We start from the raw sequence: 25324 nt of genomic DNA, 5'->3' as shown, positions 1-25324 counted from the left end.
TCTTAGAGGCCTGTGGTCTCTTCAGATGTTGCAAGAGCAAAAAAACCTAAAACTGAATAAACACACATTCAGAATTTATTTTTGCCATTATGGCATGCATACTCACTCTCCATTTTTAGTATTTTTCCCTGCTCTAGGGATTAAAGTGCAGCAGTTTGTTTCAATGTATAAGAGTAAGCTTAGCAGTCTATTCTGAAACATAAAATCATACACTTATTAGTACATAAAAATTAGTGTAGTTATTCATGTCCTTCTGAAAGCATGGATTTTCTAAGATGTACATAAACAATAAATAACAAAAGGCATTAATAAAATTTAAATTATATTTGGGAATAATGCAACTTGAGCTGTTTGATTGTTTCCCCTTATTTTTTCTTGTCTTGCAGCGATGTGTGTTTGTGAAGATTCAACACACACACACATATAGGTATATTTTCCCTCACTGTTATATCTCTCACTTAAAAAGAGAAAAATAAATGGTCCTGGGTTTTGCATTTTGTATTTGAGGTTTCTGATTGTTAACTGTCTTGTTTTGATTACTGCTGTAGTAAAGAGCTGCTGATTCACAGACAACTGACAAAACTTGTTTTTCCTGGAAGTCATCTGTGACTCTCTTCAAAACAGCTTGTGCTAATTAGACTTTGAAGTGTCCGCTTGGTGGAAAACTTTTTTCTCCTGCTTTTTAAGAAAAGCATCTGGTCTGCTAAAAAAATAATGTGTTAGATTAGTAATCAAGTACAGTTAAATAATGTTCTTCATGCTGACAAGCCCATTGATTTGCCAGTTCATTTAAAATATTTTTTAAAGTAGTTTTTACTGTAAGATATTTATTTGTGAACCAAAAGCCAGATGTACTGGGACTTTAAATTATGCTTCTATTGTAGTGGCTTGTGAGTTTTGTGCACCCACTGATATTTCAAAAGAAGATCATGCTATTGGAGGTTCTGAATAAACACATGGCTAATACCATGACAAAAAATCTTTAATGTTTTGTGAAACCAAGGAAGTTCAGAGGAAAAGAAATGTTAAGTGGGATGAGTAAGTAATTTGGGTGGTTAGAGTTCCAGAATAGGAACTCTATTTTTACAGTGCTTGTTGTAAAAGGAAAAGAACTATTTTCTAGCCTTTTAGAATGCAGTACTACAGTCATACTGATGTGTTTTATGGTAACTGTAAGGACGACCAATGTTTGTAAGCTCGACAGCACGTCTCTTACTTTGATTCTGTTTGGGATTTGTTTACTGTGGAGTTTTGGTTCCTGGGGGCAATGCTGACAATTGCCTGTTTAACATAGGTAGAGGAATTTATGCTATAGGCAGCTGGCCACGAATGAGTAGGTAAATCTAACAGACTTGTTCAGATACTTTAGCTGGTGAGGTGTTAAGTGTAACATCCCTGTCAGATGAACCAGCACTTTTCATCAGAAAGGTTGTAGATGTGCACCTAATTTGAAAGGTTGGTGATTCGATGAAGGTGTTTATTAACAAACAAAAAAATTTGTCATAGTTTGTAGAATGAGCGCCCATCTCTAATGGTAGCAGGAGTAATAAACTACTGCTATGACTTGGGGAAAAATTCCACTTTTTTGAAGCAGCATTTATTTCATTTGGATATTTACACATTTGATAACAAAATGTAGTCCCTTATGCACTTCTTCTCAGGCACAAAGCTAGAGCTTTACTCATCCAATTGATGTGGCATGTATTTTCTTCTGAATTAACTTGAGAAAAAGTTATCCACAGAGGGAAGTAATTTGAATATATAATATTTGACATGTATTCAATCAAGTTTGTTTTTTCTTGTTTCAAATCATAGCTTTTTAGAGATAAATAATCAGACCCTTCCTTATATTGTTGGTGAGATAAAGTTACTGATTTCTAGCTAATACTTTTCAGATACTAAGTGTTTTAATTTCAAACAGTGTGTTGAGGCTATGGAGTTCACTAGGAATATCTTAATCATAACAAGGGAGCAATTGTTCATTGATATTTTTGTTTTTTTTTTTTTTTGTTAAGTTTTGTTTTCTTTTTTTTTTTGTTTTTTAATGTGGATTTAACCTTGGAGCAGTTCCAGCTGTGTTAATAAACCACAGGAAGCTTCAGTGAACATAAAATATATTTAAAGAAGAAATTCTGCTGTCTGTTACCTAATGCGCAGACAACTAAGCAAGAGCAGCTGCTTACTGAAGTCAGTTTCTTTTTCACTACGTGTGAAATTCATAATCAAAAACAAGACATGAGACTAGTTCACAGCTAGTAGTTGGCTGATTTACACTCAGTAGTTGCTGTTGAATGTGGCTTGCACAAAGAAGGTTGAATTTGGTTAATAGGGGAGAAGTCTCAAAGCATTAATTGCTTTTGACGCTTTCAGACATTTCTAGAATCAACAATCTAATTTAATCTCAATGAAATATAAATCTTATGTTTTGTCTGCCAAACTTAAAAAGTTCAAACATAATCAATTTTCTTCAAAGAGCTCCAAGTAAGGAAACATATTTGGTGATATGTGAGGCTATATATGAGCATTACTTGAGTATTATATGCATATTATATTATCAATATATGAGTATTATTAAAAAATCCTAATAATGCTGACTGCTTCTTTTGCAGAATAGATATGAAATAGAAACATTCATAATTCTTTGGGAGTAAACAGGAGGGGAAATCAGAATAGTGGACAGCAACTGGTAGTACTCATGCTGTTTTATGGAAAACCTGCCACTTTAGAGGTTAGAAGAAGGTTAGGGGACTTCTTTTCCCTTGAGAAAGCTAGAGATTATTATACAGTGTTCTGTTAGAACTGAGCATCATCAGGAAGAGAGAGGTTTGGGAATTCTCTTTCTGTAGGTACCCGTAAATAAGTTTTATCCAACTGAGAATAGCCATCAACACTGTCATGACTGAGCTCCAGATGGCAACTAAACACTGCACAGCTGCTTGCTCTCTCCCCACAAACAGTGAAATGGGAGAATTGCAAGGCTAAGAGTGAAAAAGCAATGGGTTCAGCTAAAAATAGTTTCCTAATTGAAATAAAAATAACAGTAATAATGATAGCAGTAATGAGAAGGAAAATAACAGAGATAAGTAAATGCCAAGCAAGTGATGCTGCTGAAAACAATTGCTTACCAGCAACCAACCAAAGGCTGCCCAGTTCCAGAGCATCAACCCCTTGGCAGCCTCCCGCCTCCTCTTTTTGCTGAGCACAGTGCTACAGGGTGTGGATTATCTGCTCAGCTGGTGTCATCTGTGCTGAGCCTCTGCCAGTGTTCTTGCCCAGCCCCAGCTCTCTTGGTGGTGAGGTGGTGTGAGGAGGAGGAGGAGGAGAGGCCTTGACTCTGTATAACCATTGCACAGGAGCAAGTAGCACCTCCCTGTGTTACCCTCACTGTTCTCACACGAACCCAAAAGTTCCTCACCAGCTACTGTGTAATTAACTCTATGACAACCAAAACCAGCACAGCAAGAAAAGTATTTCTGAATGTTTTGCATTATAATAAAGGATCGCTCCCAGCTCTTCAAAATGCAGTACTGGGTTCTGTCTATGGCAAGAGTGATTTTTCTATTTTGTTGTCTTTCTTGAAAGTCTTTCTATCTTTTTCAGTGTGGTCATCAAATCTTAAAAGAGGATGCATATAATTGTGGAATTACAAGGCACAAAATTATTTTAGAAATATTCTTGGTTATAGTTCAATCATTGCAACATAACATTTTTGAAATAAAACATTACATTTCAGAGCATTTCTTCTCTGTTTTTTTTTTTTTTATTTATTCAGGTTAGTGTAAGTGATACCTACATTTAGCATGAGGTCTCATTTGAAGGACTACATTTTTTTCCCTTTGCTTTTTCTTTTGTATCCCAGATAGCTATTCCCTATTTTAGAAATAAATAGTAAAAGTTGAAATACTCTGCCTTATTCAAATTTAATTTGTTATTGTTTTGTTCAGTCCTGGACAGCATTTTTTGTCAAAAGTACTGTGTCCAAGAGCTTTCAGCCAGTTCTTTTGAGGGCAATACTCAAAAATTGGCAGAATAGTGATGGGCTTACTACTACTTGTGGGTGAAGTGTTGTGCTCACAGACTGACAGATATTTGGACTGTAAGAAGAATGGCTTATCTTATTAAATTGGAATGATAATTATGACTAAATTTCAAATACTGTCAAACATTTCAAACTTGACCTTTACATGCAAATAATCCAGCAAACATGCTGAACCGGAGGGCACCATTCTATTGAAAGGAAGTTCCTGGGAAGAAGGCCAAACACTTGAAACAGTGTTTTGATTGCTTACTCCAAATTTTCAAACGATGAACGATGACAATCGTCCCTGCTAAATGTGTTTGTGGTCTGAAAAATTTACCATTACTCAAATTAAGCTTCATATTCCTCAAGCTTTTACAGTTACAGACACTCTACTTTTAAGAAGCTGAGCTTGAACTCAAAACCCTACCATTAAGGCTTCATGGGTTTTTTGAAAGTTAAGGTATTATGTAGTGAAGGCATTTTAGCTTCTACACTAAATATGTTTGACAGGCTGCAGTCTCCTATGAACTCTTCTGGGACATCTGACTCTTTTTAACATTTTTAAAACCACTAACATGCTGAACAGTTTATGAGTAATTAATAGTCATGAATGTAGGGGCACAACTCTGTGCTTTGTGCTCTTCTTCTGCCAGAGGAAATACCTGTTCAAACTTGTGTCCCATTGTTGTAGACATTTATTTTCCTTTACAGCAGTCCTGACATTCATACATGTGTTCTATCACATCTCATTAAGGTACCGAGCAATGCTTTTAAAGAACGAATTTTCTGTACATTGCAGTCCATGTAATCATTACTGTGAGGTAATATTACCACTGGTTGCAAATTGAGTAAGGAAGCCTTTTTCAGATATCTGTTTATATACTTGGATGGTTCTGACCATAACAAGGTTTCAGTCTTGTTTGGGTCTAATTATGCCATAATATATAGAGTTAATAATGACAAAAAATAATTGAATGTGGTGGTTGTGTTTCCTAGGTATAGCATACCTGAGTGGAATGTGCAGTGAAAAACGAAAATGTATAATTGCAGAGGACAATGGTCTGAATCTGGCTTTTACAATTGCCCATGAAATGGGTCACAAGTAAGTATGTGGATATTAAAGCCTAGTATTTGTTTGCATTTGATTAGACTAATTTGATTGTGTCTTCAGTTTTTCCTTTCTTTCTATAAGGAGGGGATTTTAATTAAATGAAAAATTTTAAAAATAGTGTTTCTGTTAATAAGTATCAATATATGGTATGTAGCTTAAGAAAATGTTTATGACTTGAAGTAATACAAAAAATCTTTATAGCTACAAAATAAATAAATTGACTGGAAAGACTGCCATTGTCTGGGGAAAATCAGGTGCCCCAAGATGTTTGTTCTATGCTGACTGTGGTATTGTGTAACAGATCCAACTCTAACAATTGTTGCCAACAAACATTTTAATGAGATCATAAGTTGGAAGAGCCCTTATTTAATTTGGCTTTCTCAGGATAGATGCCATTATAGTGTAGAATAGTAATTGGTCATTGCAACATTAATGTTTTTCATCTTAGAAGAAGAAAAGGACGGCAAAATGAAGGTGAAGTTAGCTGTCCTTCACAATTGGGCTGGATGTTTTTACTCATTCAGTGTCAAATATTTTAACTCAAAGTAAAAAATCAATATTTTGCAGCAATAAAATCTGTTCTTTAGATTTGAACTTCATTTTTGGCTTCACTACTTGTAAAGAAAAAGAAATAGAAAATGTCTTATTTTTAACTAAAATAAAAGGGACGTATGTATTACTCTGTTTTCTGCAGTGTCTGTGCCAGGTATTCGTGTATTTGTATTATAATATCAGTCTCAGAGTAACAACAGAGATGGATGTTTTGCTAAATGTGCCATTAGTTATCTTGGGACAAATACTTTGAATTAAAAGTGACTTGGTTTAAATTTGGTTAAAGCTTCCTGAGAATGGAGATCCTAGCATCTAATGTTGAAAAATTAAGTTAATTGTAAGAAAAAAATGGAAATTGAAATATTTTTATTGATTGCTTTTTTCTGGATACAAAATAAGAAAATACAGAGCAATTATTTAAAGACTGACACAAGTATAAATTGCTGAATGAAATTGGTATTTTATAGATTTTTTGTTATTTGGGGTTTTTTTTTTGCATTTTCATAGCTGCAGAAAAAAAATCCTGGTTAATATAAGCCAGCCTGCTTGCATGATAGTTGCAATAAAGGAAAGACCTAAAGGGAAAAATAAGAGATATACTGCTTTATGACCAACACAATAAAAGCATTTTTAGATTATAGAAGCCTTTGCTGCAAAATTACTGTATTTGAAAAAGGAGGCATCTCAATCAACAAGAACACCATCTTATGCTCCCTGAAAAATGGTGATAGGTAATGTTCTTGCAAAGTTATGGATGGTGTGTTGGTTGTGCAATAGCAAATCTGTGAATGTGGGATACTGATCTTAAAAGTTTATGTGGTTACATAGTGGTAAGGTTTTTGTCTTACAGAAGACAATCAAACATTTCTTTGACTTCCTAAGGTCTTCTAGATGGCAAGCAGTACATTAAACAAGGTAGACAGAGAAGCTCATTATTGCTGCTAGCAGTTCTTCCATATAACGTATGTTACATTTGTTTGTGAACTTGGAATATCTTCATGGCTTTCCATTGCAGCTGGACTGTGAAAGAGAAGGAATTTGCATGATCTTCCTACAGGAACATAAAACTTACATCGCTGATACATAAATCCTGGGGGAAAAAATGTTACAAGGATACATAAGAAATTTCAGAGCTTTCAAATCCTTTTCTACTAATCCAAATAAATTTGGAAAAACAAATTATGATGGTATCCCAGCCATCATATTCCCACAGTAGTAATGGCATTTGGATGTCCTTAGGGACATCCTCACAATTTTCTGTGAGTAATGTAATAGATATTTTTAAAATTAGAAATAAAGACTAAATCAAATATTGTGTCAGTGTAAAAGAAAAGATGTTGATTGAACCAGGCATTTCTTCAAGAAATCCAGACTAACAAAGGCTTGTAACAAACCACATCATGTACAGAAGGAAAAAAAAAAATAGCATCCCCCAGTGCAGAAGATGCAAAGTCATCAAGGCATAAATCCTTGCTTTATGATGGAGTCAGAGTCCTTAGCTGTAGCAGTCTGAAATAAAGTGATCTTGCACCAAGGAGCATAAGGTGACATTTTAGAGATATTTGTTTTTTCTGCATGAATGCATCTGTTTGCCATCCTGGCCCTGGCAATTGCAAAGAGGACACTAGAATCAGTTGAATCTTTGTGAAGAGACAATATAAAAACGTTTGAAGACAAACATTTGAATGTAGATCCTATTGGAAAGACTTGAGCGGATTCAAATATATCTAGAGTATCTCTTACAGAGATTCGTCTTATTCTTAGCTTCCTCAGAAGCAGAGATTAAATGCTCACCATAGACTAGTCATTAATAGTTCCTTCAAGGCATCATCTTTTCTAGAAAATTTTCACTAACTCTTTTTGAGTCTCAAGGTCATTTAACTACTACCTTGGTTGTTTTGTGTGTAATATCTTTAACCATTCTAGTTGCTCTTGTGAAGAGTCTAGTTCAGCAGCATAGAACCAAAAGCTTTCTCAAAAACTTTGCTTCTTGAAGGATAAAGAAAAAACAACTCTGTTCCATTCTGTAAAACAAATATTATTCTTGCCCATAAATTATCACACAAATAGAATCAAAACTTATGAAATATAGATGCTGTTGATTTTCATTTTCTGAAAGCATATAGAAAGAAAGACACTACCAGTTGTCATTGTATTGATGAATATAAAGTTCTGATGATTTTTTTTCATTGAAATTTTTCTTGATAGCCAACCTAAACCTCCCCAGGCACAGCTTGAGACCATGTTCTCTTGTCCTGTTGCTAGCTGCCTGGGAGAAGAGGCTCTTATATTGAATACATTCTGATATATGGATGTTTATTAAAATGTTGTGTTGTTGGCGGGTTTTTTTTCGTTTTTTTTTTTTTCCAATCAAAAGAGAAATATTCTCAAATATTACAATAGCAGAATAAACCTTAATTTGCAATATAGAATGCCTTTGTTCTAGCTTGTGTATCTAAATGCACATGATATTTTAATGACATTGAGAATTAATGTAAGTCAAAAGTTGATTTTTGAACTCTATCTGTGTAATCAGCTATTAAAATTTGTATCTCATTAATGGATTTGGGTTTTTAAAACATATTCTATTTATTAAAATAAATTTACTAAGCAAATAGGTTATTACAAAATGAGGTCACATTACAAAGTAAAAACTAACAATAGTTAATTAAAAGACATTGTCTCTGTGTTAAGAACAGAAGGAAGAGTGAGAATTGCTGGTATTGAGGTTAACAAGTTACATGTGATTTTATTTAAATGATGGTCCTCTATGGGCTATGATTCCTTTTGAAGGATGGAGAAATAAAGAATGGATGTAAATTTCTGCATCTTAAAATAAATTAATTTAGAATTATTAAGTGTTCTAAGTGTAATTTAGAAGTTATCTTAACCTCTTAAAAGAGAAACTGATGGAATTCTTCAGAATTAATGTTATACACATCTGCATTCTTTTTTTGACAAGCATTTTGGAAATATGAGAGGTAACTGTTATTAAAATTCAGGATATTCTATCACATATTTTGTAGTGATGAACAGGGTGTCTGTGGAATTTCTGAACCACCTATTTAGTGCTTAATAACCAAAAAGCATATATTCATTGTGACTATATTAAAAAGTTGTATGAAATACTCCCTCAGGTTATCAAGGGTCCCGCAGTGTCAGTGGAAGTTGTGCTGGTAACCTGTCCCCAAATAATCTTACTTCCTTCTCTTTTCCATGCAACCCCATGGGCTATTAGGGTATTGGATAGAAGGTGCAGGGGAAATTCTTGTCATTGTGTCTTTATTCCAGCTGCAGAGTCTCTCATTTCTCTCTGATTGTTTCTTTCTTAATTTTTTCTGTTCTGTTTGGCTAATGGTCTAAAGCTGAGTTTCTCAGTCCGAAATACATAGATATGGATATTAATCTCTCTGTAGGTACTGTCCAAGATGTTGAGCTTTGACTGTTTTGGCTGGTTTTTGTCACCAATGAGTTTTCTTTTTGAATCAAAATCAACTGAAGTGTAGAGACAGGAGCCTAACTTTGTGTAAAACAACTTGAAAAGTACAGCTACTGTTTGAAAAATTGAGCTTTGTAGTGATTTTAAAAATACATGCACAACAGATACAGACAATCATCTTTCCTATATAATTATTTGTGTCATGACAGATTTAGGGAGAAATGGTTATAATTCCCTGCTTTTTGTGCAACGTGGACATGCTTGGAGAAGAGAAGGCTCTGGGGGAAGCCTGTGGCACCTCTCAGACATAAAGGAGAGCTGCAGTAGAGCCTGGAGAGGGGCATTTTACAAGGGCACATAGTGGCAGGACAAGGGAGAATGAGATAAACTGAATGAGGAGTACGTTTAGATTAGATATTAGAAAGAAATTTTTTGCTGTGAGGGTAGTGAGGCATTGAACAGACTGTCCAGAGCAGTTGTGCACTCCCCATGTTGAGCTGATCAAGACCAGGCAGGGAGGAATTTTGACCACAACATGGTGTAGTGGAAGGTTCCCTTTCCATGGCAGTGGGTTTGGAGCTAGATTATCTTTTATGTCCCTTCCAACCCAAACCATTCTATGATTCTATGGTTCTCTTCTTTTTCTATTATTTTTGTATTGCTTTACTGTCTGTGACATTTTCTATCCTCTTTGTTAAAAGAATGAAAACTTTATAGGCATATTTATCTATAAAGCATAGTACTTGTTTAATAAGCTACAATTTAAAAATTACTCTTAAGAAGGAAGGTAATGTGTTTTTTATTTGACAAAAATTAGAGGAGACTTTAGTTTTGTATTGCATTTCAGCATTACATATTCTCTATTTCAAACATGATTTATACAAAATCATCCTAGTAGTTTCATTACTGTCTTTTTTTTTTTTCCTGATAGGTCAGGAATAGTATCCATAAGGTACTAACTGTTCTAAACACTTGGAGTTAAACTGACAGTGCACTGAGTGGTCTTGAAAGGGTTTTCTTTTCTTTTTTTTTTTTTAACTACTGTAATGAAATTCAAAGTATATATATTAGATGCTGAACCATGCAAGTCCTTGAGATTACCTTACATTCATTTTCATGCTTTAGTGGGTAAGTTCTTTAAAAGTTGATAGTCTCTTTTTTGCCTGTATCCATATCAAAGTAGACATCTTTATTCCACAGTCATATACTTATGCTGGCTTAAATCAGTTTAGGATATTACTGGGCACATGGACATATAATTCCAAACTTCAGTGACCTGAAAATTGTACAACAAACTGTATTTAAGATTACAGATTACAGAAAATAATGAAGTCTGTTACATACTTCACATTTATATTTACTCATACTCAAAATGTTTCTGGTATTAAAAACCATGAAAAAAAATTAGTTATGTTGGTCCAGTTCTAATCACATTTGTGCATCACATCACTGCAAAGCCAGGGAGAAATAAAGCATCACCACGCTTTTGCTGGTAGCAAGACAGCTGAAGAAACAACTCAGGAAGACATGGAGCACTGAGTCAGGGAAGAAGCACTGCATCAGCATTTTAGTAATGTAAAAAGATATGATTTTTTTTCACATGAAATTTAGATTAGTCAACTCTTTCTCTGGCAGGATATTAAGGGTTGTGTTTCTACCAGGTTATACTGTTCCAGGATGGTTTTATGTTAAATTTTCCTTAGGATAACATTTGTAAACTAGACAATTAGTAACTTAAAAACATCCTACAGGATGCAAAAGCTTAATTGATAGTCTGATACATTTAAAATATCTGTGAAAAAATTGACGAAAAGATCGTAACAATGTCAATGTTTTTGTTAATACAAAACGTCATTTTTTATAGCTCTTCACTTAGTTTATGATAGCTCAATGATGTGGCATGGGTATTGTATCTGCCAGAAGCCAATACTTCTTCTGTATTATATAATCTCTGCAAAAAACCTTCAGGAAGAGGCAGTGTATATTTTTATGTTACGATGCTAAATATATCTGTCACAGCAAACCTTTAAATTATTTATCTACCTCAGTCAAAGGAGTGTGGCTCAGTAGTTTGTCTAGATCCAGCACCATGAAGCATGGTATTAGAAGTATTGGAGTTACAGAGAAGAAAGCTGTTCTGCAAAAGCTGCCAAGTCAGCTGGACAGCAGCGTCCAGAGTATGTTAATATCCTTATAGTAATATGCATGGTATATTTTTACCCAGTTGTTTTAAGTCTGAAAATGTAATCTGAATTTACATCATTGTGGAGAATGAGCAATGGTTCACAAAAGGGAAATAACAGCGCATAAAGTTATTTATTTTTACTTTTTCTGATAATATAATTTTTAACAAGAAGATTGAGATTTCCTTGTTTGGTAAATTTTCCTTTGAAGAGAAATTCTTTCCAAAAGAAATCATGTTTTAGCTTTTACCATCATAATTTTTCTGTAGCTGGTCAGTTGCCTTTCACTTTCAGCTAAATAATTAACTTACAGTGTCTTATCCCATTTATTCAATCATCTGTGATGCCCTCATATGTTTTAAAGGACATATGAAAATCATAAAACACATAATACTTCATAAACTGGGATTTAAAAAAAAAACAATAAGCCAAAATGTAACAGCTTATAAAATCCTTCTACTAGGCTGGTCTTTTTATATATTTTTCTCTATAAAGATAGCAGTGTGATAAAACATTTTGTTGAAAAAGTGTAATAAAAGTACTGAGAAAGCAGTGTAGCTTCTGTCTGTCTGTGATAGTGATTAAGGGGTGTTATTTTCACTTATGAAATACATCCTCATGATACTGCAAAATTTCAGATCAGACAAACTCATGTACAAAAAATCATTGTACTCTAAAAACTCCATATAAGCTTTTAAACCTTGTAATTTTGGAGTCCATAGTTTAAAAAGTTTCAATCATTCTAGTGTACTATTGCAAAAAATTATAAAAATGGAAATCAGTGGAAATAATAAGGAAGATAACACTTTGTTATTAATAATACTTTTTAAAGTTATTTTTATTGTTAAGGTAATAGAATTTATTATGTTAGTGACTTATTTCACAAAATGGAAAAATATCTAGGATAATGGTTGAAGAGAATTTGCAAATACAGTATAGTAATCACGTGTACCAATATGAATTTTTAACAAATCAAATGGAATGTGATCCCATCACACATCACAGGTATAAACTGGCAACTGCATTCAGAGGTTTACTTTCTCTTTCATAAGGGGAAAGTTTTCTAGTAATTTTGAGTCTTTCCTGAGCTCAACTAGCAGTATTATACTTGATTTGTAGTTCACACTCTTGTTCTATATATGACTTGGAATAAATAGATCCTTTAGTGTTTGGGAATCTATGATACTGAACATTCTATTTATTATACTGAACATTGCTGGTTCCTTGACCCAGCACTTGCTCTTGCACTTTTCTTAATCTGCCTCTTATTCTTTCTCTGTCTCACTGTTAGTGACTATGAAAATCTGAGCTTTAGTTGTTCCCTTTAATTTTTTTGATTCTCTTGCTTTTTGTTTACAGATAAGCCTAAAGTTATTCTCCACATCTATCTGAACTAACATAATTAATTGCTTGTATAATAAGTTTTTGATACTATTTAATCTTTGTCCATTCTTTGCCTGTTTCTGGTTTAACAACATCATTCTTGTTCAGGTGCACTACTTGCATCTTAAGTGTGATAGGATGGTGACAACTATCATCTACCATTTGCAAAGCACAAACAAAATAATGAATAAATAATAAAAAGCTTTTACCTGGAAGCATGGGGAGGTGACTGAGCAAATGCACATTTTCATGAAAGTAGCATATATCAAAGAATTTTGTGTCCTACTGTGAGAAGAAATATAAAATAGCAAGCAGACCTAATTATTTCAAGAAGGTGTGTGCATAACCTTATTTAGTTTATTTAAAGGTAGTATAGTGACTGAGGATCTTCTTTTGAGGCTTAAAAGAGCTTTGATTTTGTAATACTCCACTATAATGAGGTCAGGTTAAATTGTAGTACTTGGTACTTGTTCAGTATGTTGATGCTGGAATGCATTTTGAATGCAAGAATATAAGCTGTTCTCCAAAATGACAGGAGAGATGCTATTGCCTTTTTGATTCCAGCTCTGCATGTAGAATTTCAGCAGTAGTTCATTGTAAAAGAATTGCTTCTTAAATGAAATATTGAACTAATATTTTTCTCCTACTTTTAGTGGCCTGTATTCTCCAAATACAGAGAATTAAATGATGTTTCTTTGTACTATTTCTACTTGCATATTAAATATTTAGCAAAAATTATTCCAGTTTTATACATTGCATCACATTAAAAATCCTTTAAATAAGTGTTAGAGGTTTTTTTAGATAAAAACATTTTTTTTTTCAGTGGACTTGATTTATACTGTTAGTGGAGTTGATTGGACCAGGTCTGTTTCTCAAAATACTTTAAAACTGAGGTAAAAATATTTGCATAGTGTGAACTTAAATGTTGCTAATATTTTATTTAGGGAAAATATTCTGTAGAATACTTCCTACTTGAATATTTTATCTGCTCTATATAGCCTTTAACCAGAATGGGTTCTTATGCAACACCAAATAAATACCATTTATTTTCTTAAAAATATAATTTATTTCTATATATAGACACGAATTACTACTTGCTAAAATACAGCATTGTCTTCTTTGATAATTGTGTTTTTTTCAGGCTATTACAAAGTTTTCTTATAATCCCAGACTCTTTTGTCTTTCTCCCCCATGCACGTGGTGTTGGTCTATTCTTGTATGAGGTTGGATGATCCCAGCTGTTGGAGAGAGGAGAGGGAGCACTGTGCTGAGTGCTGTCATAACACATTCATTCTGTAGGAAGAGACAGAACAGCACCTTACACAGACACAGTTTCTGTGGTACCTTTATATCAGTGAAAGGATGTAGTTATGTCCTTCATGTGCAGCAAGGGGGGCTAGAAAATATCATGAACACCACTGCAAGCACTGAGTAATGTTATATCCTTGATTGTTAATGGAGAAGTAGGTATACATGCTCACACTACTTACTCTCATGTTGAATAAGAAGGTGGGCTGTTCAGCTTCTGTTTTTCACCACACACCATGTGATGTGAAGAATGAAATCAGAAGTCAGTTCTACTGCACACTGACTTTTATGTGGTCTTGTAATTGATACTAGGTCAGATAAAAATATGAAGCCATTACCACGCTACAGAAGAGATCAAAACCACTCACTGAAGAAAACATTCCCGAGAATGTTTAAAAGCAGGTTCTGTTACATCTTTAGCTTACTTCTCAGATATTGTCCTGCAATTTAGTTAACTGATGTTAACTTAAAAAGTGTATTTGCCTTTTGAATAGGCATTTTTGAATGCCTATTCATTCAGGTAAGCAAAGCATTCAATACTTGTGTTTACTGTCTTCTGGATTTTTTACATGTACTTAATTTGGAGGTGGAAAATAATTGAGAAATTAATTCTATTGGATTAGTACAGATATTTTGAACTACAGTTGAATGTTAAAGCAGAATAGGAGAAGTTTTACAAAAGTATGGACAGCTAAAGTACTGGAGGATTATTGGAATTCAGTTTTTTATTAGTGTTTAATGTAGCTGATATACAAAGCTGTTTTAAGTACAACAGTTTTAACCACTTCATGTTTTAAAATACAATGTTTTCCTCAGAATTCTTATCCTAATAAATTTTATAAAATGCTTCTGTGGTAGTAGCTTGGAAAAAGAGGGATACACTGATATACATGTATATATATGAAATGGTGGCTAGTGTTTTTGAAACGTCAAGATCATGGTTTGGCTTAGCACACATTTCTCTGGCTGACTTTACATAACATTTTGTGACAGAGTTTAGCTTCAAGAATTGTTTTTCAGAGTGAAGGGAAATAATCATAATAAGAAATTACAGGGGTTTTGTAATTTTTGTCTTGAAAATATTTAAAATAACATATAGATGTGTTAATTGCACTCTGCATAACTGGGAGCCATGAATTGTATAATAAATTTTGTCAAGATTTTGTGTTGTAAATGTTTTAGTTAAAATCCTACAGTGTATACGATCCTGAAAAATGAGTATTTTTAAATTACTACTTTTGCACTATGGAAGCTATGAGCAAAATTTTTTCTTGTGTAGTCCATAGGTTAAACACCCATAGCTTCCCTGTGTCCTCCTCCACAGTTCCTATGGGTGTAAATAACTCTGGAGATAGAGACATCTTGAATTCTGCATGTGAGGCATGCAAGAAGAACGTAAGGCAAGTGCAGAGGCACTTCTGTGTAGTTGTTTTGTGCCATTCAGGCGGGTCAGGAAAAGACAGAGTCTATGGTCAGAGTCAGACACATTTGCTTTCCTCAGTTATATGGTTTACAGATAGCAAAATTACCCAATTTATGCAGAAGCCACTGTTTCAATGCTCCAGAGTGTGAGGTGTGCACATCAGTGTAAGAGGCAGAGCAAGATAGCTAAGCAAGAGATAGGCAAGGTAAAGCCCTACTTGATATTTCCATTAATTTCTTTAGTAAACACAAAGTAAAGCAAATTGCAAATTTATGTATAATTTGAGTCATGAATGGATTTTGAGATAGAGTGGAGAACAAAAGTGTTGGGAGACAGTTTTTTTTGCCATTTGCCACTGTGGGGTGGTGAAATAAGGAGAATCACAATGTACTCCAGTTTTTGTAGACACAGCCAACTTACTCTGTCTTTGCAGTCTGTAAGTGAAAGAATCAATACAAGGCATAGAGTTTTATTAAACCTGAAGTTTTGCTTTTCTGCAGGGCAGAGTAATGCTGCAAAATTCCAGCACTATTTTAAATCCAATACTCTGGAGAGTAGTCTCACACCCAGTTGCAAATCTCCAAAAACAGTTGAGTGTATTTATTTCTTGTAATATCAGTCAAGCATGATCCACTTAGCCAAGTCTGAAAATCTTAGTTTTATTTAGGTACTTCTTCTTCCTCTCGGTTTGCTAATTCTGAATGAGAATGGCAGTGAGTCTTTAATTAAAACAGCAGCTTGAAGCAAATGTTCAGAAGAATTTTTCATTGCAGTGATTGAATGTGAGAATTCCCTTGGATGCATAAGGATGCTAAGTCTTAATAATCAAAGTAATTAAATTTCTTCATCAGTGTTATTTGGAACAAGAAATTGAAAACATATTTAGGTTTTTTTTTCTTTAGAGACAATAATTGCACATCAAAGTAGTGATCATTTTACTATTCTACAAAATTTCAACCAATCAGTTCCATATAGAATGAAGATAGGATCACTGCCAAAATATTCACTGATTTAAAAAATAAGAGTTTGTTGCCCATTTACAAGAAAAATAGTATACATTAAACTTGCAATTGTGCAGTTCTGAAAATTCAAAAAGTTGTCATAAATTTGTCTTGAACTGATTAGAATGCAGTATTTCTTATCAAATAAATGCAGCTCCCCTTCCATCTTTAATTATAAAATTGTCATTTACACATGGTTCTTTGCACTTCTATGAAAGATACCATTGGAAAAAATAATCACATGTAATATATATTTCCCACATGTAATATATATGAGCTATTTACAGCCCTTGCAAGAGTTTTAACTTACAAAAATTCTGAAAACAACCTTCTACTTCATTTCATTTTGTTTTGTTTTTAAAAACTTCAAAATTCAGCATGGGGATAAACCACGACAATGACCACCCATCCTGTGCAGATGGTGTCCATATCATGTCTGGGGAATGGATTAAAGGACAGAATCTTGGGGATGTTTCATGGTCTCAGTGCAGCAGAGAAGATCTGGAAAGATTTCTCAGGTATATAATTCAAGAAAATAATTCTTACTGTATGTCATTTAGAAATAGATCAATTCGTATACTGAAATACTAAGTTTTCAAATAATAAGTTTTTTTGCAAAATCCATTAAAATATTTTAAATCATCACAATATAATATTAGATTTATTAAAATATGTTTTCAGAAGCAATTACATGGATTTTTATATTTTAATGTCTTATACTTTTATTAACTTATATAGAAATTTTATATATGACACTATGTTTACTATATGTTAATATGCTGTGTGCTGAAATGTTTGGCCATCAAAACCTTTATCCATTAAGTAAGTTTTATGCTAAAATGTTGCCTAGCACTTTTCTGAAATGCTAATCAATTATATTGTCTTTCTGCAAATGAACATTTATAGAACATATTAACTTTAACAACCAGGCCATATAATTTTAAGCATGAGCAGCAGCCCAGTGCTGATGAATAAGAAAATTGTAGTTGTCCATGTACTTTGAATGCTTCATGCAGGTTTAAGTTGGCATAGCAATCAAACCCTTGGATTTCTCAGCATATGAATCTCTGCATTTTACCAGGTCAAAGGCCAGTAACTGTCTGGTACAGACAAATCCTCAGAGCCTCAATTCTGTGATTATTCCCTCTAAGCTCCCAGGAATGACGTACACTGCAGACGAGCAGTGTCAGATTCTTTTTGGACCAACTGCTTCCTTTTGCCAAGAAATGCAGGTAAGGCTGTGTCTGTGCTTCAGAAAATGCATCTATCATCTAATTTTTGTGTAAGAGTAGCTTTTGTACATGTGTTTGATAGAAAGAGAATATAGTGTCTTTGAAGTAAGAATTTTCTTTCCAAAAATTAATAGCACGCATTCATTGGTTTATCTTGTAAGTCTTGCTTTAGGTTTCTGAATATCCTGAAACATGTTTTATTGATACTTCTGTTGTACTTTAGAAGCATAAGATATCATAGTGTTAAGACACCTTGTTGCAGCAAGTGGAATATCTGCAATTTATTAATTAGGTTCCATTTTATTATGGCTTGGGTACTGTACATCCATTTCTGACCCCCAGAAGATTATGCTATGCCTGTGCACACTGGGAGGAGTTATAGTGGTGTTAACTGGGCAGAGCTGTACAGTGCCATGACAACAGGAGTTCCAGTACTTGAGTCAGTTTAATTATGCATAGGTAGTCACTGAATATTCCCTGATATCCAGACTACTTCCTTTTGTCTCTGTATAGTCTGTCCTACTCTGCCAGTAACTGGAAGTTTATTATGGTTAGAGTTGTTTTCCGCATGCCAGGAAATGAGAGAAACACGCTCCTTGAAGGTTCATTTAAATGACAGTATATCCAACAATTTATAGCCCAGGATTTTTTGGACATTGTCTACTTGCTGAGAAATTCCTGCACTTCAGTAAAACTGTGTAAAAGATAAATTATGAATTGTGTTACAATCTTATGTTTTTTGAGACTGGAAGATTATTTAATGAATAGAGTTCCATACAGTTCTACATTAAGCAACTGTGTTTTGTATATAACAGCTATTTAAGTAAGAAAACAATTAAAAAATGGTGAAAAATAATCTTAACTCTACAAATATCGGTGGTACGATCAATAGTGCATTTCTGCTGAGATAAATTTTTCTACAGTTGTTATTGCTAAGGAGTACTTTAGGACTAGACTTCACAGTTGCATTACATGGCAACCTCTGTGAAATGCTACTGATGCAGAATCTTGCTATCAAGAATTCCTCTTTATAATTCAATTTAATGAATGAAGCAAAGAACTGAAGGAACCATTGTGGTCCTACTCCTGCATTTTCCTAACTGAAGCCGTTCTACTCCCCTGTCATAAATGGTGACTTTATTTTTTCCTTTTCATCTTCATTTCAAAGACATTTTTTTTTTCATATCCTAGGTAAAGTTTTTAGACCCTAGAAAAGAATGAGTGGATCTCCAGGTTCAAGATTTATACTGTGTCTACATGCTTACCTTGTAAGGGAGCCAAGTTTGCTTTTATGCCCATGATGTCTCATGCAAGAATCAATTAGATCATAACATTGTTTCACATAACAGATAGTGAGATCATGGCCCAGAAGTAGTTCTTGATGATTAAACAGGATTGTAAAACTTGACAATTTAATGCAATTGTTGAACTATTAAATACTGGCTTTTAAGATTAAAGTCCAGGATGTGAATGCTATCTGGTCAGTTCCACTAAAACAGTTCTTGTCATAACACAGCTGTGATCTTTGCAAAGAAGTAGGAGACCGGTTATATTTCATGGTGATTTTTAAGGCATTTCAGGGAAGGATCACAATGGAAAGGAGAAAAGTAATGGAAATGCTACAGTCCTGGTGAAATATCTGTCCTTGTCTCAACCACCACATTTTAAACAAACTTGACTTTGCACAAATACTATTCCAAAATTCCCTTTTTGTCTCTGATCATCCCTTTCAACTGAACTTTCTTTCTGTATGCTTACATGATTGGAAATTTACTCTTCTGATTCCTGCCTCACTAGATCTGCCTCACTAATTTAATTAAATAGACAGAAACAGACACAAAACCCCTGCAAAACTCCAAAACTGGAGTGACCTCTCCAGTAATGCATTGTGATTTACATGTTCTGTTTTACAAGCTTTTGCTATTAAAAACTCATGACTGACACATTCTTTCAAAAAAGAAGTCCTTTGTGTGTGCTTGGCAATACTTTGTTTTCTAGGGTAGACACAAAGAAATTTTACAAATTGTGAGTAAGCTAATGTCACAATTATAAGTTTTTAATCTCCAGTGTCTATTCCTTCCCATGGCTCATCTTGAAATCTGTGATGGCTGTTGAACTATACTTATCATAGGTAACTGGTAAACCTCTGTGAATGTTACCTTAGCTATCTGTATTTTGACTGAAGGAAGTTTCTTTTTAGAGGAGTAAAATCCTGATGTAGAAGTCCGTGCCCTGATTTTGGAGTAACTGTAAAATTCACACTCTCCTCCAGATTTCTGTTTACTTTCAAGTCAGTCTGGATCTTCTTCATTGCAGGTTGCCAATGAAAAACCCTTATTATGTGTTATGGTCCTTCCCTGGCCTTATACAGAAATCTTTAAATGTCAAAACTTAGATGCTGACAGTAATCTCCATATCTCATACCCCTGCAACAGAAATAAAGTCTGAAAGTAACTAAAGAATCTATTTATGGAAAGAAAAACCCAGGGAAAAAAAACATCTTGCAAGTAAACCACCAATTTTAATAATTGTGTACCTCCTTTTTCTTGGGTTTGAGGAATATTAAAATCTCTTAATATTGGGTACTTATTTTAGCAGTTGGTGAAGTGAATGTTTTTAGGATATAGTTCACTTAAAGCCCAAAGTAATTTCTATCTGGGGAAGTTAGGTCATGGTTTGAAGGGGGGTGGTATACAAGTATTTATAGAAATATGTATTAAAAATTAAATGTAGACATATATTTATAAATATACATATAGAAATATGTATTTATATGTATTTATAGAAAGATGTATAAAGTGTACCTTAGCAAGCAAAGGGTGTTGATTTGATTTTCTTGATTTAGTTTACATGTCTGAAGTATGTCTCTGTGTTTAGGTACCTAAAATACCCAAAACACTGTAAATCTGACTTAATGCCTCTCTATATTTAGAAGAATTATTTCTAGATTTGTAAAGAACTGTTTGTTGTAAGCCATTCTGCAATCATATACAAGTGAAATTAAGCATATGAGCCTTTGATCTCTAAGCATTTAAGGAAAAAAAATATGGATAATATACTTAAAACTGTGATGACACAGGAGAAAATTTGCCTGTATTTTTTTAAAACCTTGATAAATCTAGGTAACTTTTCTACCATTATATTCACTCATAAATGAGGATTTAAAGATATGAAAAAAATTAATTAGGACAATTAACATATGATTTTGTTGAGTGCTACCAACAGTATGTCTTTGATTTCCTACTTTGTCATGAACATGATAATCTGCCTCATCTACTATTGTCATCATTTTCATTGTTTAAAAAATAATAAACAGGAACAGAAATGAGAGTTTGTTACTTGAAAAATGCTTGCTAGAATTACCCAGGAGCAGGATAGAACTTCTGTAGCTGTTTTTCAGAGATAGACATAAGCTGGTTGTTGTGTGATAGCTGAGCTTCAGCAAAAAACTGTTACAGGATGAATCAGAAATGAGCCTGACTGCTGCCATCCTGTCTCTTGTTTCTGTACAATGCTTCAGACCTCTACAGTTTTTGATGTTTTTTCTTTTTTTGATAACTGATGTTACAGACATTTTTACATGCAAGACTCCCGATGGAACCGCCCTGTTCCTTGTTTCAAACACAATCTTTTGTTGAATTGTGTTTTGTCTGCTTTTAGTCTTTTTTTGAGGTAGCATATAAGATTTATGACAAGTTTTTCATGCATATTGTAAAAGGCACAGAGACTCTTACTGGGTGTACCAATATAACAAATCTTTTCACTCAGAAAAATCAGGTCTTCTGGCAGGCCTGGTTTAAAGAACCCAGCTGTTCTTTATCTTTTATCCTGCTTGCGATGCCTCCCCCTCTCCTGATCCTTCTTGCCACTCTTTGGGCAATTTACATGGTGGAGGATCACTGTGCATATGCAGTAATATTCAAGCCACAGTTCAGCCCCATGTGTCCTCTCTTCACTTCCACATGGTTTATTGTTAAGGGGGAACAGACAGCAGGAAGAATGTAATCCTGACTGAAAACCATGGGAGGAGGAAGACTTTTCAGAGAAAAAAATAGGGAAAGTTGCCAGGGAAATCTGAGAAATGTGAGCCAGCATCCTGCAAGGCTTGGCTTTCTTTTGAGTAAAGTAAAAATTCTTTTGTTCTGATACTTCAGAGGGCTTTTCTTTCCATCTCTAAAATTCATTGCTGACTTGCACCCCTGTCATCTCCCTCCTCTTCTTTCCGGCAAAAATATTTCATTTGTCAGGTAACTTTGTGTCTTCTTTGTGGAGATCAAATATGATGGCTTTTGGAATTTTCTTTTCTAGAGTAATAAATGAATTCTAGAGGAATTATGAATTATTAAAGAGCATGACAGCAGCAGTCATTGGGGTAGCACAAAAAAGGAGGGATCTGGAAGTCCTACAGAAGTACAATTTATAAAAGTCTAAGCAGACTCTGCCTACCTGGGTTTTTTGCATGTTTAATATGTTTTAAAATGCATTTCAGTACCATCAAACTTGTAAATTTAGACAACATTAGTGGACTGCATGCAGAAAGTAATTTTGCATAAGATAGATTTTGTGCTTATTCTTTGTTTGGTTTTCAGCATGTCATTTGCACTGGGTTGTGGTGTAAGGTGGAAAGTGAGAAGGAATGCAAAACTAAACTGGATCCACCAATGGATGGAACAGACTGTGACACTGGAAAGGTATGCCTCTGGTGGAAAAGCAGTATCAATTATACCAAACATCTAACATTTAAGGAAACAAACTGAATAGGTATTTTCTGTTCTTTGAAGTTCCTATTTACCTCAATTATCATAAAAATAAGCTACATACAATTGAATGTGTTATGTATATTTTATAATATAGATAAGAAAAAAGAACATTTTCCTAAAACCAGTGAATTAAAAAAAAGGTTAGCCAAAGAGACAGTTGTTTTAATATTTGCACTGTTTTATTTCAAATTCTTTGCGTTTTGTGTCATATTTATGAATCAAATGCAATTGTTGCTCTTCCAACTGTAGATAGGAACTTAAGCTTTCAAAGATACAGAGTTGTCAGCTATGATTTAAGATTTAGAAATAGTCTCTTTGAAGGAACTGATACAGATTGTTATTAAAACCTTTCAGGAAAAGTTTTATCGAGAAATATGATGTAAAAGAGTGTAATCCCATGCATGTAAAAGAGTGACAAATCCCATTTAAAGCAAGTCATAAGAGACAAATTAAATGATCACCCAATCAGACAGATAAATTATCCTTCAAGAGCTTTCCAGTTAAAATTATTTGTACTCTTTGTATATATCTGTAAATGAATATAAATAGCCTCAAACAGAAATCAGAGAAAGATATGTCTTGGGATTTTCAAGATATTGTGCGGACAGCCATTTCCCACAAGAGTGATTTACTCTTTGAGTCATACTACATTCACCAGGACTTTCATCATTCTCCTAAAATCAAATCAATCCATTAATATAAAATGTTCACATAATATGCTAATAACATGCTAAAGGAAAACCATATTGTATTTCTGTTCATATCTTTAAAAAAATGACAATTGCTTCAATATCTTAATTCTGATAAAGTTTGTAGTTGATACTGTCTGAAGTCAATACCTGGAAAGTAAGAGACATTCGTTTTTTTTGATATCACAACTTTTACATTGAGACTGGCCTGCCCATGCAATGGAATAAGAAAACATCTTACAATGATTACACACAATTACTGATTGTAATTAAAATGGCTCATTGGGCCAGGTACAGAGATAACTTATTTATGTATAGCAGTAGAAAACTAAGCATACATCACCAAAACATCACTGGGGATAAGAAATAATTATTCTTCTTGTTTGCTTTATTATCTGTCCAGGATGAGGTTTAGGTTACACGAATCACTGGCTTTGGGGCTTTTTAATTGGTATTGTGGAGATAAGTACTGTTGTCTTGTGCTCCTCTTAGGATCTTAGGAAGTGATGGAAATGTCATTTGCATAGCAACCCTATTTGGATGGGGTTTAAATCAAGAATTTAAAAAAATCCCTTAGGCTGAACAGAGGGCAGATGCTATTTCAATAGAAAAATCTGTATTTTTTTCTGAAGCAATAACTTCAAATGTATATGAGCATTTCTGGTTTGAAACATCCAAGAGCATTACAAAATTTATATTTTCTAGTTGTAAATGTAATATAAAGATGGAGCACTCCTACATGAACACTTTTAAAAGTGGAATAATTATGCCTTTATTGTAATGTGATGGTTAAAGAGAGAAAATTAACATCAGTTGATCAGTAAAGACCAGTTTCAAACTGTAGGTGAAAAGGTTACAGATAAGGATTTAGCACAGACATTAAAAGGTACAGAAGTGTGTTCTAAAAGAAGCAGAAGTATCTATCCAGAAGTATCTATCGACTGCATTAGTGACACCTTTTATTTGCTATTAATACAAGACTTGTTTGTGAAGTCTGTTATCCTTTGGTAACAGTGATTCACCAAGAGTTCAGAAGGTAAAAATATATGAGTTAAATTGCTGACGTTAGTGGCATTAAATGACCATTGTCTACTTTGTAATTACTGAATCACTGAATTATTGAATCATGTAATTAATAAATCATAGAATCATTGAGATTTCTAAGGCTGGAAAATATCTCTGCTTCCTAATACATAGGAAATATATTAAGTTGGTATAGTTTTATAAAGCACTAATTTCTGCAGTTTATGATGATTTCTACAAGATATAAACATAGGTTACAAGGCATAACAATAGTGATTGGATAGTTTTTGAGTGAGAATTTGCAGTTTTCCTGGCAAATGATATATGCATGCAACATCATTGAATTTATTATTCCTATTTTAATAAATGCCAGAAATTCTCTGGACTTTCTCAACACCAGCTTTTTGAAGCTTCCATTTTATCTTTGAATACAAGTGGTGAATAAAATCTCATTTTCTCTATTACTTGTAATGTATTTTTCTATTGAAATTGTCTCTGGATATTGAGGGACAGTGAAGTTCCTGCTGGTGGGAACTGTCATGCTGAACCAAGCAAGTCCTGAGAACAGCCCTGGACACTGTGCTGTAATCATCTGCACAGTTCAGCTGGACAATGATCCCTACGGTAGGTTTGGACTGGACCCTAAAATGCTTTCTTAAGCAATGCCTGGTCTAAATTGGAGACAGCAAAGTGTGGGTATCTCCAATGGAGCAGATATCCTTCATTGGAAATGAACCTACTTTTGCAGTTGCAGACAAGAGCTGAACCTGCTCCTTGGCCACTGAAAGGTCTTTGGCTGTTGCATTTCCAAGGTAGATTAAAAAAAGCTAGAGGGCTAGGCAAAAATATATATCTGACTGATATGAAAACGATGTATTGACCCAGATGTTTATGTTGTGCTTCCTGTGTGCTCACGGAGAAGTGAATTGTTTTGCATATGCCTTGATTTATTTACCTAAGAGGTGAATTTTTACCTAGTGGTGCAAGGCTGGGGACTGCATCAATCGGACCTCTTTCTCGGAGCATTCGGAGGGCGAGTGGAGCGCGTGGAGCACTTGTAGCCGTACTTGCAACACTGGAATCAGCAGCCGACAACGCAAATGCCCTGGGTAAAAATGAGTTCAGGTTTCCATTGCTGTTCATCAGAATTTCTGAACAAAATTTACATCAGCACAGGACTCCGTGAAGATACAGTTGGC

General features: G+C 34.0%; 1 protein-coding gene across 1 annotated transcript in view; it reads left to right on the top strand.

The window, feature by feature from the left end:
* ADAMTS19 (ADAM metallopeptidase with thrombospondin type 1 motif 19) overlaps positions 1-25324 on the top strand; it is a 126618-nt gene that overhangs the window by 60995 nt on the left and 40299 nt on the right. The window contains exons 8-12 of the mRNA XM_030258105.4: positions 5018-5123; positions 16799-16939; positions 17503-17653; positions 22243-22344; positions 25104-25234. Coding sequence (XP_030113965.4) covers positions 5018-5123; positions 16799-16939; positions 17503-17653; positions 22243-22344; positions 25104-25234 — 631 coding nt within the window. The remainder of the gene's footprint in view (positions 1-5017; positions 5124-16798; positions 16940-17502; positions 17654-22242; positions 22345-25103; positions 25235-25324) is intronic.

The sequence above is a fragment of the Taeniopygia guttata genome, chromosome Z (genome assembly GCF_048771995.1).
Source record: "Taeniopygia guttata chromosome Z, bTaeGut7.mat, whole genome shotgun sequence".
Lineage (NCBI taxonomy): Eukaryota > Metazoa > Chordata > Aves > Passeriformes > Estrildidae > Taeniopygia > Taeniopygia guttata.
The sequence above is the reverse complement of the archived record's forward strand: the minus strand, read 5'-3'. Positions and strand labels throughout refer to the sequence as shown.